General features: G+C 45.9%; 1 protein-coding gene across 3 annotated transcripts in view; it reads right to left on the bottom strand.

Moving 5' to 3' along the window:
* Positions 1 to 3,807: 3,807 nt before the first annotated feature.
* The window catches only part of BAK1 (BCL2 antagonist/killer 1), a 96,581-nt gene continuing 85,165 nt past the window's right edge, over positions 3,808 to 15,223 (bottom strand). For 2 of the 3 annotated variants that reach the window (XM_075333843.1, XM_075333844.1), the window contains exons 5-6: positions 11,948 to 12,128; positions 3,808 to 4,248 (exon numbers count right to left, since the gene is read on the bottom strand). In XM_075333843.1, coding sequence (XP_075189958.1) covers positions 4,138 to 4,248; positions 11,948 to 12,128 — 292 coding nt within the window. In that variant the 3' untranslated portion in view covers positions 3,808 to 4,137. Of the gene's footprint in view, positions 4,249 to 11,947; positions 12,129 to 15,223 lie in introns of those variants that run through there. The other variant, XM_075333845.1, reaches the window with a different exon arrangement.

Below are 15,223 nucleotides of genomic sequence, written 5' to 3' on the forward strand. Positions count from 1 at the left end.
TCTGCTGCACTTAAAAAGTCCAAGAGCTGCAATCTCTGTAACCACCAACACCATCAAAAGAGGATGCATACCATCAGCCTTGACCAGTCAAGAAACTGCAGACCTTTCTTGAAATTCTTCCCTTACCTGGCTGAGTATCCAATGAGTCCCGGATTCCTCTTCTCTTCTAAACTGAAAGGTTTATTCCCTTACCTCCTGCATTAATTATTTCCTCCCCAAGCTATTATCCTACCCTAAACCCCTCTTATATCGCTCTTCTGATAACCCCTGTATCCTTATACTCTAATCTAGAGATAATTCTACATTGTTGCATGATAGAAGTAGGGACATATGTCTGTATTTGTGTGTTTGTGTGTATTGGGATGTGGGCGGCTAAAGTACTTCTTATGGGATATTGATGGTATTATAATTCTGCATAATTTTATACCACTATAATCTGAAATTATAAACATATTTTTCTATTCCAACACCAAGTGTAGTGAATAACTGCATAAGTTAAATAATGTGAAGGAACAGGAACATTTAAACATTGGAAAAAGGACGGAAACTAGACAATCCTCAGGAACCAAAATAAAAGAATACATATTAAAATATGAACACTGGACAACTCTCTGACATGGAAAAACAGTAGAAACACCCACACGTAACCCCATTTTGGAAACTATGTCTCTTGAAGAATTTATCTAGGGGTATAATATTTTTGACATGCAGGCAATTCACAAAATTCTATAATATTGGGCTGAGTAAATTAAAATTTCCCAATGTTTCCAATACAATGTTGCATTGGCCTCAAGTTTTTAATTTTCAAAAGGGTAATGAGAGAAAACGAATGGTATAATTTGTTACACACTTTGTCTGTCTTTTCAGAAATGAACAAAACTGTGTCCAACATATGATCGCTTTAAAAGATGACCACTGATGAATTATAGACCAGACTGAGTCCATGATATCTCCACCTGTTTTATTATAATAAATCTTCCATCGGGGGTTCTGTCTAAATCACATATTTCACAGTTTTAGACGCAAATCCGGATATAAGCGCTCAGAATAGAGTGCAGGATAAATGTTAGCTGAGCTTTGCTTTTGGAGGCAGAATAAACAAATCAACAGCAGGTCAAGAATTTATTTAATTTATATTTTACGCCATTCCCCGTTTAACTTAAGTAATAAGATAGCTTTATTCTTCAGCTAGGTGGATTACAGAGATACCAAATTTATATTGGGTTTTTATATTTGTCTACTATCACATTAAAAGAAGGCTTTAAAAAAAGTTTTTGCATTAACATATTTAGAGAGCTAGAATATTTTAATTTTTCTGTTGACAGTTATGCGATGGCTTGTTTTATGCGGGATGAGTTGAGTTTTTATTGGTACAATTTTCGGGCATTTATCGCTTTTTATTCTAATTTTTCCAAGGCAAAATGAACCAGCAATCCAGAATTTTTGGGTGATTTTTTTTATGTTGTTAACGGTTTAGTAAAAGGGATAACATGGCATTATTCTTCAGGTCAGTGTAAATACAACTATACCACATTTACGGTATATGTTTTGCCTCCTTCACTCAATAATAACTACAGTATTTTATGGAAGAAAAAAATTGATTTTGCATCGCTAAATTCTGACTTTTTTTTTCTGCTGACAGAGCAGTATGGCAGTTTGTTTTTGCAAGATGAAATGACCTTTTGAGGGATACTATATTTATATTGGATTTTTTATTGCATTTTATTCCACAACGTTCCGGAGGTTTGATGAAAAAGCACAAATTTTCCCACCTCTTTAATCTTTTTTTCAAGGTGTTCACTGAAGGGTTAAACTAGTGTCACAGATTTACAGACTGAGTTGTTCCGGACATGACCATACTAAATATGTGTATTTTTTTGTTTTTACATGAATACACCTGTTTATTTGAATATTTTTTTTGGGGGGGGGATTTTTTAAAACATATTCCTGACAATTTTTTTTTTTATCTTTTTTTTCTAAACATTTTTTTGTACTTAGTGCCCTTGTGGGACATTAGCTTTTATTAGTCCGATCGCTGATATAATGCATTGCTATGCAGAAGCATGGCACTTCAATACAATTGTCAGTTTGACACTGACAGAATGCTTGTTAGACCATGCTCTGGCAATGGCAATGATCAGGACTAAGTGATCACATTGCCGGGGGTCGTGATAGGATGGCAGAGGGAGCTTAAGCTGGTGTCACACATAACGACGACGACAACGACGTCGCTGCTACGTCACCATTTTCTGTGACGTTGCAGCGACGTCCCGTCGCTGTCGCTGTGTGTGACATCCAGCAACGACCTGGCCCCTGCTGTGAGGTCGCCGGTCGTTGCTGAATGTCCAGCTTCATTTTTTTGTCGTCACTCTCCCGCTGTGACACACACATCGCTGTGTGTGACAGCGAGAGAGCGACGAAATGAAGCGATCAGGAGCCGGCACTGGCAGCTGCGGTAAGCTGTAACCAGCGTAAACATCGGGTAACCAAGGGAAGACCTTTCCCTGGTTACCCGATGTTTACGCTGGTTACAGCTTACCGCAGCTGCCAGTGCCGGCTCCTGCACTGTGACATGTGGCTGCAGTATGCATCGGGTAATTAACCCTATGTATACTGTAGCAAGGAGAGCAAGGAGCCAGCGCTAAGCAGTGCGCGCGGCTCCTTGCTCTCTGCACTGTGACATGTAGCTGCAGCACACATCGGGTTAATTAACCCGATGTGTACTGTACCTAGGAGAGCAAGGAGCCAGCGCTAAGCGCGGCTCCCTGCTCTCTGCACATGTAGCACAGCGACGTTATGATCGCTGCTTCTGCTGTGTTTGACAGCTAAGCAGCGATCATAACAGCGACTTACAAGGTCGCTGTTACGTCACCGAAAATGGTGACGTAACAGCGACGTCGTTGTCGCTGTCGCTTAGTGTGACACCAGCTTTACTCTCCGAACAACTAATAATTACTATTGATCACAGCAGTGAGGCGTTTAAACAGTCAGTGGTGATGCAGGCACCGGCTTTGGCTGCAACACCTGGCATCAATTGAGTGGGGCCAGCTCCTGTGCCCGCACAATCGCCTGGACATACTGGTATATCCATTTGCGGGAACACACTGCAAAATAGGACATACTAAGACGTCCAATGTCATGGAGTGGTTGAACCATCACGCATATTGAGCTTGTTAAATGGATTGTGCATTTTGTTCCAATGTGTTTACAGTTGTGCTCAGTAAAATTTCAAGTGTTGAATTTATTTGCTTTATGTCTATCTTGTATATTTAAGAAAGTCATCCCTAAAAAATGTCATCCCATAAACCTTTCTAAATAGGTTTATTAATGCAGTGTGGATATATTAAAATACTTACTGTACCAATCGCCGTCATCATGTGTGTTCAGCCCCACTCTGGTCCTCTTCTGGGTCACATGACCACTCTCCTTTTCTGTGTGATGTGGTTCTACTTCCACTAATTTAGGCCTAGAAGCTATGAACCAGGATCGACAGACTTATATTGTGTAAGCGTCTTCTATTTCACATACAGTATAAACCCCTGCGTTCCGGCTAGTCTAATTTGAAGTCACGACCAATAACAGGACCAGAAAATAGGGAAAAATGGCGACTGCTAAATATTTTAATATAAGTTCATGTTAATTATATGAAAGATTGAGAATTTTCAGATTAGGCCAGAGGTACACAATAGAGAGGCACTGAGCCTGTGGATAGTTCTTGATGCTCTGAACATTGGCTGTGAAGTCTTTAATGTCCGTGCACAATTCTTTCATTGCTATGCTAAAGAATAATACAAAAATACTAGAAGATATTAGAAAGGCACATTTATTGAAGCATGAATATATTCAAGATACACCATAACAATTTACCCTTTATTCCCTGAGAATGTAACAGAAGAAAGTTATAAATTGGCTCCTCAATGCTCGTCTACGGTAAGGGTTGGTGTTTAAAATAAAAGTGCCAACATACTGCAACTCATGTATAAAATCTAGAAAGTCTTTAAAAATTAACCCATAACTAATATTGGGTTAAAAAAAAAAAAAGGTATTCACAAATTAAGAGTCCTCATGGCTCCAGCAACATTTTCTGCCATGCACCTGAATGATGTAGAAACATACTACCACAAATGTGTCCGTTCCTCAGCGGTCAAGTGACGATAAGCGGCGCATCACAAATTGCAGGATCAGAACCACACCCAATGCCATGAGCACATATTTGATACTGTCATTTGTTAGTTTAAGGACAGCAGCCTAAAAATAAGAACAGAATAAAGGGAAAAGATTAAGTCTAAATGTGGGGACTAAAAGAACGAGAAAAATACATTATATATCGTCAGCTAAATATTACAATACACATTCTTTACAATTTCATGAAAAATAAATTTTAGCTGTGGGGCTCTATGAGCAGACAATGTTTAATGACGATGACGGTGGTAAACATCAATCAAAAAGTGACATTCAAAAAGGACCACACTTGGGGTATGAGCACACATGGACTATTTGGTGTCATAGTTTTCTGCACCCAAAACTGCATCTTCTGGCAGAAAAGGGTCATGACCAGGACCAGACAACTCCATAGGTGAGTATAATTAAAGGTGTTTTTTTATGCTATGCAGAGCGTCATGGTGACTTATAAACAGCAATGTAGAATGCTGTATATAAGTGCAAACAGGTTTTGGCCGGACTTTATATGGGAAAAAACTGGCGACAGATTCCCTTAAAGGGGGTATACCATCTTTAAAATTTTAAGAAAATCCAAAAAAATGTTTTTTTAAGAAAAGACACCTCCTTTGAGACAGAAACATACCTTGAGAATCAGGCACCCATGTAGTGCCACCAGGAATAGAGAAATGGCAGCAAAAACATGGCCTCCATGTAATCACTAGAGATGAGCGAACCGGTCGTGGTTCGGCTCGAGTTCGGTTCGTCGAACGGAGGTCTCGTTCGAGTTCAGTTCGTCGAACGTTTGACGAACCGAACTCGAACCGCATAGGAAACAATGGCAGGCAATCACAAACACATAAAAACACCTAGAAAACACCCTCAAAGGTATCCAAAAGGTGACAAACAACTCACAACACAACACAAACACATGGGAAAGTGACAAGGACATATACTCATGCGAAAACAAAAGAGCTGGACAAGGAAAAAGAGGAGGATACACAGATATAGGCATGGCACGCCCTTCTAAAATCATGTAAAACACCGCAAGGTGACTCCAAGCGGAGTCTCCCTTTTTTCAAAAAATTGTGCCCCACACACACCCACCCCTTCAGTGGCAGAACTTGTGTCCCAGTTGTACACTTCACAGCTAGATTTGCATCAAGCACATTCAAAAATACGCCATCCTTAACCGTCCCCAGGATGACACCGGGGTAGGCAGCAAAGTCTTTCCTGATCCCAGCTCTGTTCATCTTGGCTCCTTTTTAAAAACACTGTAAGCAAAGGTTACTCCAAGCGGAGTCTCCCTTTTTTCCAAAAATTGGGCCCCACACACACCCACCCCTTCAGTGGCAGCACTTGTGCCCCACTTGTACACTTCACAGCTAGATTTGCATCAAGCACATTCAAAAATATGCCATCCTTAACCGTCCCCAGGATGACACCGGGGTAGGTAGCAAAGTCTTTGCTGAACCATGACTTGTTCATCTTGGCTCCTTTTAAAAAACACGGCAAGCAAGGGTTACTCCAAGCGGAGTCTCCCTTTTTTCCAAAAATTGGGCCCCACAGACACCCCATCAGTGGCAGCACTTGTGCCCTAGTTGCAAACAGGATGTTTTGATTTGCATCAAGCACATTCCAAATCCACAAGCATTTACTCTCCCCAGGATGACACAGGGGTAGTAAATTCCTTGTGGATCCATGACTTGTTCATTTTGATGAACGTTAGTCTGTCCACATTGTCACTGGACAGACGCGTGCGCTTATCTGTCAGCACACACCCAGCAGCACTGAAGACACGTTCAGAGACAACGCTGGCAGCTGGACACGACAAAATCTCCAAGGCGTAAGTTGAGAGCTCTAGACATTTTTCAAGATTTGAAGCCCAAAATGAGCAAGGCTCCATTTGCAAAGTCATGGCATCAATGTTCATTTGGAGATACTCCTGTATCATCCTCTCCAGCCGTTCACTTTGTGTCAGACTTGTTGTCTCTGGTGGCCTTGCAAAGGACGGTCTAAAAAAATTATGAAAAGATTCAATAAAATTGCTGTTACCAGCACCAGATACGGTGCTACTGGTACGGGTAGACTGTTGAAGATGACGAGACCGTCCCATGTTTGTCAAGTTACAACTGGGAGATTCACTCCCTGCACCTGCACGGTTGTTTGGTGGAAAAGCCGAGCTAAGATCGAGTAACAGCTTCTGCTGATACTCCTGCATACGTGCGTCCCTTTCTATGGCTGGAATTATGTCACAAAATTTGGACTTGTACCGGGGATCTAATAGTGTGGCAAGCCAGTAGTCATCATCACTTCTAATTTTGACAATACGAGGGTCATGTTGGAGGTAGTGCAGCAAGAAGGCGCTCATGTGTCTTGCGCAGCCATGCGGACCAAGTCCACGCTGTGTTTGTGGCATAGAGGTGCTAACCGTTCTTTCTTCCTCTGACATCTCCCCCCAACCTCTTTCAACTGAAATTTGACCAAGGTCTCCCTCATCCGCTGAGTCTTCCATGTCCATGGACAGTTCGTCCTCCATTTCTTCATGTTCTCTTGCACCTTCCTCAACATTTCGCCTGCTACCATGCGCCCTTGTTGATCCCTGTCCCCCATGGTCCCATGCCTGCCGCGTTGGTGAGGATGAACGTCTGAACCTTGGTGATGTTGTTGTGTCTTGCGCATATGAATCCTCCTGTAGTTCCTCCCCTTCCTGTTGTCTCACCCCCTGACTCCGAATAGTGTTTAGCGTGTGCTCCAGCATGTAAATGACTGGAATTGTCATGCTGATAATGGCATTGTCAGCGCTAAACATATTCGTCGCCATGTCCTTGATCTGAGACCACTCCATCAGGGTGATCTGCCCCACCTCTGCATCTCGTTGGCCCAGGCTATACGTCATGACGTATTGCACCAGGGTTCGGCGGTGCTGCCACAGTCGCTGTAACATGTGGAGAGTCGAATTCTAGCGTGTCGCCACATCGCATTTCAGGCGATGAACCGGCAGGCCGAAAGACTTTTGGAGCAATGCAAGTCGCTCAGCTGCGGCGGTTGAACGGCGGAAGTGAGCAGACAGTTTTCGTGCCCTGGTCAGAAGGCCATCTAGGCCGGGATAGTGTGTTAAAAATTGCTGGACAACAAGGTTCAACACGTGAGCCATACAAGGCACGTATGTCACCTTGCCCAGGCGAAGGGCCGCACCCAGGTTTGCAGCATTGTCGCACACGGCCTTACCAGGCTGCAGGTTGAGTGGAGACAACCATTTATTAAACTCGGACAGCAGAGCTGACCACAACTCCTCAGCTGTGTGACTCCTATTCCCAAGACATGTCAAGCTAAAGACCGCCTGATGCCGTTGCGCTCTGCTGCCAGCATAGTAATGAGGGGTGCGTGATTCCTTCTGCGCAGTGAGAACGCTGGTGGCCTGACCAGGCAGGCTTGGGGCGGAGGTGGAGGACCCAGATGAGGTGGAGGAGGCGGAAGCAGTGGCGGAACTTGGACAGACAGAGGATTGACACACAAGTCGTGGGGACGGCAAGACTTGTGCAGCAGACCCTTCACCATCTATCACCATAGTTACCCAGTGCCCAGTCAGCGACATGTAACGTCCCTGTCCATGCTTACTGGTCCAAGTATCGGTGGTGAAATGCACCCGTTGACACACAGAGTTTCTCAAGGAAGCGGTGATGTTGTGTGCGACATGCTGGTGTAGCGCGGGCACACCTTTCTTAGAGAAGTAGTGGCGACTGGGCATCTGGTACTGGGGCACAGCGACAGACACAAGGTCTCTAAAATCCTGTGTGTCCACCAGGCGGAAAGGCAGCATTTCGGTAGCCAAGAGCTTACAGAGGGATAAAGTCAACCTCTTAGCTTTGTCATGGGTCGCAGAAAATGGCCTTTTATTTGTCCACATCTGAGTGACAGATCTGGCTGCTGTGTGTAGACGCTGTTGAGTAGGGTGTCCCTGGAAAAATGCAGCTTTGGGAGGAAAGTGCAGGCGTAGACATGATGTCGCCTTCATCCAACGTTGGTGCTATCAATGTCTGAGAGAGCTGTACACACGTACATGTTTCCCCTTCAAACCAACTGACGACTTACCAAGCAAACTGCCTGTTGCGGTTACAGTGGTGGAAGTTGTGCGTGGAAAACCAGGTGTGACAGTTGTCCCCACAGTCCTAGAAGATGAAGAGCGCGCGGATGCACTAGAAGGTGCAGGCGGTGGATGGTTCGCTCCGCTAGGCCGCATTGCAGCACGGTGAGCTTCCCACAGGGACATATGATATTTATTCATGTGACGATTCATGGAAGAAGTTGTCAAACTGCTGAGGTTTTGCCCTCTACTAACAGAATCATGACAAATTTTACAGATCACATAACTTGGGCGATCTTTTGCTATGTCAAAAAAGGACCAGGCTAGGCAAGGCTTAGAGGGCATGCGACCTGCTGATCCACCCCGACTAGTGCTCAGAGGCACAGTGGTGGCTGAGGATGCAGTTGTAGACGTACTACCAGTACTCCTACTCTGTCCAGGAAGGCGCAAGTTAACTTCGTTGTCAGTTGCATCCTTCTCCACCGTCTCTGTTGACCTCCTCGAGGGCCTGACTGTGGGTTGACAGGAGGTGGGATCTAGAACTTCCTCATCAGTTGTTGTGTTTGCACTCCCCTCAACCTCAGACCGAGCCTCTTCTTGCCCTGACCGAATATTTAAGTTGTCATCCCAATCTGGTATCTGCGTCTCATCGTCATCAGTATGTTCCTCATTGTCTATAACAACAGGTGTTACAGTTTGTGAAAAAGGGTCAACATTATGCTCAGAAACTTGGTCCTCATGGCCTGAATCAAAGTCACAAAGGTTCTGGGCATCACTGCAGACCATTTCCTGGTCTGTACTCACTGTAGCTTGGGAGCAGACCTCTGATTCCCAGGCTATAGTGTGACTGAACAGCTCTGCAGACTCAGCCATCTCAGTTCCACCATACTGTGCAGGGCGGATGGAGACTTCAGAGCTGGGAGAAAGCAAGTTTGATTGGGATGACAACTCAGAGGACTGGTGTTTTTTGGCACCAAGGACGCAGAAGAGATAATGGCGTCCGGACGGGCAGATACTCGTTTTTATAATGCAGGGACATGTGACACATGCCGTAGCTTCTCTACACTTAGCTGTGTGTGTGTCTGGGATAGCTGACATGCTGGCCCGCCCCACTACACGCGCGCGCTTAGGGAAGGAAGACAAGGAAAAAAAAAAAAAAATGGCGATCGCCATTATCCATACAGCAGTGATCTGAATGCGCTGTTCCCGCACACTATACACTGAAATTTCATAATAGTGTGAGTCACAGAGTGACTTACACTATTACAGCGGAAAGCCAGCTAGTAATTAGCTTGTCTTTTTGCTGCTAGAACCGTTCTCGAACGTATCTAGAACTATCGAGCTTTAGCAAAAAGCTCGAGTTCTAGTTCTATCTAGAACAGCCCCCAAAATCACTCGAGCCGCGAACTGGAGAACCTCGAACCGCGAACCGCGCTCAACTCTAGTAATCACTTTAATGGGAGTTATGCAAATGGCTGCGCATGCTTGCTAACCAATTTTTTAAACTCTCATAAATGCAGTGCTTTTTTTGTGGCGGTATGTGCCGGTACGGCGTACCGGAAAATCTGAAGAGCGCTGAGGGCCAGCACCTCTGGCTCTGTCCACATGGCTAATTTGTAAACTATACAAATTAGCTATGTGTGGAGCGGAGGCACAAGTAGAGCAGCTACTGGAGCTGCAGGACCTGCGATGATGTCACGTAAATGTGACTCGGGTGGGCAGAGCCATGGAGTTTTGCCAAGTGGAAAAGAAGCTGGAGAAGATGAAGGAGTGCAGGGTATGTGAGAGAGGGATGCAGAGGGCGGCAGGTTGTGCAGGGGGAATAGAGTGAGATCAGGGGTATGGAGAATTGAGAGATGAGAGGGGTGGAGGATGGAGAGATCAGGGGGATCGAGGATGGAAGGAGCAGGGACAGTAGCGTAGCTAGTGGGGTGGCAGAGAGTGCGGCCGCCCCGGGCCCCGTGCTCAGAGGGGGCCAACCAGAGCTGCGATACCATTAACTATATCAGCATGCATAGCGCACCGATATAGTTAACCTATGCGGCAGTGCAGAGGTGACATGATCTCACTGCACTGCTGCTGATGACAGCGCACACGTAGGACACAGAGTCCCAGCGTGGTGACGTCTTCACTCAGCACTGGGACTCTGCTGTCTTGTGCGCGCAATGTCCTGCCTGCACTGCACCATTCAAGACCTGATGGAGCAGGTGAGTATATGATTTTTTTTCTTTTTGTAAAACGCAGAACAGGGGCCATTTATACCAAGGCTGGGGGCCCATATACCAGCATGGGGTACAGGCTGGGAGCCCATATATACCAGCTGGAGGCCCATATACACCAGACAGGGCCCAGGCTGAAGGCCCATATACATCAGGCTGGTGGCCCATGTACACCAGGATGGGACCCATGCTGGGGGCTCATATATACCAGCATGAGAGCCCATATATACTAGCATGGGGCCCAGGGTGGAAGCCTATATATTCTAGCATGGGACCCAGGTTGGCAGTCCATATACACCAGAATGGGGCCCATTTCGGGGCCCCATATACACCAGGCTGGGGGTCCATATACACCAGACTGGCGGCCCATATACACCAGGATGGGGACATACTATATGTACCAGGATGGGGGATATTATTACATAATGAAGGGGGAGCAACGCATGTATTTATGGGATTTAGAAAGCTGAAAGGGCCCGTACATGTGACATCAACAAAGTACGTTGACTCTTGGATACTTCGAGGTCGCCGATCAGCCATTGCCAGAAACATTAAAGAACGACCTCGAGACGTCGTGGCTGATGGAAATTTGGTTGAAATTTGGCGTTAGTCATTAATTAGTCATTTTTTCTTTTTCTTTTGAAATCTGAATTAAATAGTTTTTGATTGAAATTAGCGTACAGACTACAAAACTGAATAATGAGAAACAGGGCCGCACCGTCCATTGGACAGGTTGAGCAGTTTGCTCAGGCGGCACTATATTCAGGGGGGCGGAGCTGTATGGGGCCTGCTGATTTCCGCCGCCCAGTACCTCAACAGGTAAACCGTGCACAGGACCTCCCGGCTGCCCGACAGCATGACAGCACCCCCTCCCCCCGCTCCTCAATCTTTGATGTCGGCTGACAGTTCCAAATGCCCCCCCGCTCCTCAATCTCAGCCGCTGGCACCAGACAGCACCCCCTCCCCCCGCTCCTCGCCTCAGAGATGCGTACCGGCAAATATTTTTTTACAAAAAAAGCACTGCATAAATGTATCATTACCTCTCAATTCCTAGCATTGTGAGACTGGGCCCAGTTTTCAAGACAACTTGAAGCATCTGTCCACTACTAAATGTAATTCTACAAAAGGTCTCCTGGTGGTCCCAAAATGAAACAAAAAACTCGGTTTCTTCCAGCCCCAGTCTGTGCTGATTTTCTGCAGTGGTCTCTTGCCATTTTCTGCCAAAAGAGGAATTGCTCTCTGACGGAAAAAACAATGCTAGCAATGTTACTGTTGCTTTGCCAATGGATGTCCTCCGCTAGAAGAGGAAGCGAGAGGACCAATGAGTAACATGGGTAACAGTACCAAGGAACAGCAGGAAGCCAAAAAGGTCAGTGCATGATGTGCTCATTTTTAATGAATGCCTTTTGAAGAATTACATTTAGTAAAGGGAAACCCTTGCATCTCTCAAGCCTCTAAAAATGTATTTTTTTTTTTCACTTACCCAACCACCTTGCCTTGCTATCCATTGTGCAATTCGACTTTCCACTAAATATCTAGCAAGACATTGAGCAATTTTCTTTAAAAATTTATGCTGTCCTTTTTTCCAAATGTAGACAGCCATCCGATAACCAAAACCAAGCAGCATTAAAATACGGCCCCAGTTCACATCAGTTTCAAAAACACTGCAAAAGAAGTGTGCAATCATTAATTTATGGGTTCTTTTATGAAAAAAAGAAAGCCGAAGAGATATTTAAGACAATTAAAGGAAAATGTAATGAAAAGCAAATAAAGTACTAAATCTATAACAAAAAAAACTGTAAAAAGAAACAATGTTTAAAAAGAAGCTGTCAATAAAGATGACCTTCCCTAAATTGTTTATGTGCAGATAGTCCAGTGAGAGATGCCTGTATATTTGTACACAGGTAAGGAGATGTTTATAGCTCCTGCGGGTTTACACACAGCGATGTGTGGAGCTGCAGGGACGACACACAACATCGTACCTGCGGTCGAACCGACATTATGGAAATGAACGACGTTACACAGATCAGCGATATTGTACGGTTCTGTGCTCGTTCATCGTCGCACCTAGGATTTACATGTTGCGATGTCGCTACCAGCACCAGATGTGCATCACTAACGACGTGACCCCGACGATATATCGGTAGCGATGTCACAACATGTAAAGCCCCCCCCTAAAGCGGGGTTTACACACTGCGATATCGGTCCCGATATCGCTAGTGTGGGTACCCGCCCCCATCTGTTGCGCGACACGGGCAAATCACTGCCCGTGCCGCACAACATTGCCCAGACCTGTCACACATACTTACCTGCCCGGCGACGTCGCTGTGACTGGCGAACCGCCTCCTTTCTAAGGAGGCGGTCCGTGCAGTGTCACAGCGACGTCACTAAGCGGCCGTCCAATAGAAGCGGAGGGGCGGAGATGAGCGGGACGTAACATTCCGCCCACCTCCTTCCTTCCGCATTGTGGCCGGGAGGCAGGTAAGGAGAGCTTCCTCGATCCTGCGGTGTCACACAGAGCGATGTGTGCTGCCGCAGGAATGAGAAACAACCTCGTTACTGCTGCAGTAACGATATTTGAGAATGGACCCCCATGTCACCGATGAGCGATTTTGCATGTTTTTGCAACGATGCAAAATCGCTCATCGGTGTCACACGCAACGGCATCGCTAATGCGGCCGGATGTGCGTCACCAATTCCGTGACCCCAACGAGTTCGCATTAGTGATGTTGTAGCGTGTAAAGCCCCCTGTAGTCCAGGAGAGGCATGAAGTGAGGATAGAGTTTCATCAAAGAAAGGTCACCTTGCCGCGGTTGGATGGGCACATGAATTGGCTAACTTGTGTGCTAAGTACCTTTAATTTTCTAAAGTATACTCTATATAGCATTCATGCAGTTTAAATTTCACATACTCTATGTTTGCATATATCTCAGCGCTTACAGAGTTCTGCTGTATTCTTCTGCTTGTGTTCAATGGACGTTTTTATTTGTTAAGCCCTTTGAGATGGAGGCTTAATCCACATTTTGTTTTTTTTCCTTCTCACCTTCCAAGATCCATTTATTTTACCTTTTGCCTAAAGGTGGCTTTACACACTGCAACATCGCAAACGACATCGCTGTAACGTCACCGGTTTTGTGACGTTACAGCGACCTCCCCAGCGACATTGCAGTGTGTGAAACACATCAGCGACCTGGCCCCTGCTGTGAAGTTGTGATCGCTACAAATTGTTCAGGACCATTCTTTGGTCCTTTGTTTCCCGCTGTGCAGCATGATCGCTAGAAAGTCTCAGTGTGTAAAGGGGACTTTACAGCGACTCCGCGGCTCTGTCTGTGTAGCGTCCTGATTAGCGGTCACCTGTGAAGGATTCACTGGTGACCGCTAATCCCCCGAGTGACTGAAGTGTCCCCCCCTCTCTCATACTCACCGATCCCCGGCGCGGCACTGCACGGCATTCACACTGCTCCAGCGGCTTTTCCTTTTTTGAAAAAGCCGGCCGCTCGTTAAACAATCTCGTATTCCCTGCTTTTCCTCGCCCACCAGCAAATATGATTGGTTGCAGTGAGACATGCCCACACGCTGAGTGACAGCTATGTCACTGCACTCAATCACAGCAGCCGGTGGGCGTGTCTATACTGTGCAGTAAAATAAATAAATAAATAATTAAAAAATCCGGCGTGCGGTCCCCCCCTATTTTAATTCCAGCCAGATAAAGCCATACGGCTGCAGGCTGGTATTCTCAGGATGGGGAGCTCCACGTTATGGGGAGCCCCCCAGCCTAACAATATCAGTCAGCAGCCGCCCAGAATTGCCGCATACATTATATGCAACAGTTCTGGGACTGTACCCGGCTCTTCCCGATTTGCCCTGGTGCGTTGGCAAATCGGGGTAATAAGGAGTTATTGGCAGCCCATACCTGCCAATAAGTCCTAGATTAATCATGTCAGGCGTTACCCCGAGATACCTTCCATGATTAATCTGTAAATTACAGTTAAAAAACACACACAAACGAAAAATCCTTTATTACAAATAAAAAACACTAACAAATTCCCTCATTACCAATTTATTACCCACAACAAAGCCCTCCTTGTCCGGCATAATCCACGGTCCTCCAGCGTCGCATCCAGCTCTGCTGCATGGAGGTGACAGGAGCAGCAGAATACACCGCCGCTCCTGTCAGCTTCACACAGCAACTGAGGTGAGTAGCGCAATCAGCTGAGCTGTCACTGAGGTTACCCGCGGCTTATTAGCTGCGTGGAGATGACAGGAGCGGCGGTGTCTTCTGCTGCTCCTGTCACCTGCATGTAGCAGAGCTGGAAGCGACGCTGGAGGACCGTGGATTACGCCGGACATGGAGGGCTTTGTTGTGGGTAATAAATTGGTGATGAGGGAATTTGTTAGTGTTTTTTATTTCTAATAAAGGATTTTTCGGGTGTGTGTGTTTTTTAACTGTAATTTACAGATTAATCATGGAAGGAATCTCGGGGAGACGCCTGACGTGATTAATCTAGGACTTATTGGCAGCTATGGGCTACCAATAACTCCTTATTACCCCGATTTGCCAACGCACCAGGGCAAATCGGGAAGAGCCGGGTACAGTCCCAGAACTGTCGCATCTAATGTATGCGGCAATTCTGGGCGTCTGCTGGCTGATATTGTTAGGCTGGGGGGCTCCCCATAACGTGGGGCTCCCCATCCTGAGAATACCAGCCTGCAACCGTATGGCTTTATCTGGCTGGTATTAAAATAGGGGGAGACCGCA

The sequence above is a fragment of the Anomaloglossus baeobatrachus genome, chromosome 2, assembly GCF_048569485.1.
Source record: "Anomaloglossus baeobatrachus isolate aAnoBae1 chromosome 2, aAnoBae1.hap1, whole genome shotgun sequence".
Lineage (NCBI taxonomy): Eukaryota > Metazoa > Chordata > Amphibia > Anura > Aromobatidae > Anomaloglossus > Anomaloglossus baeobatrachus.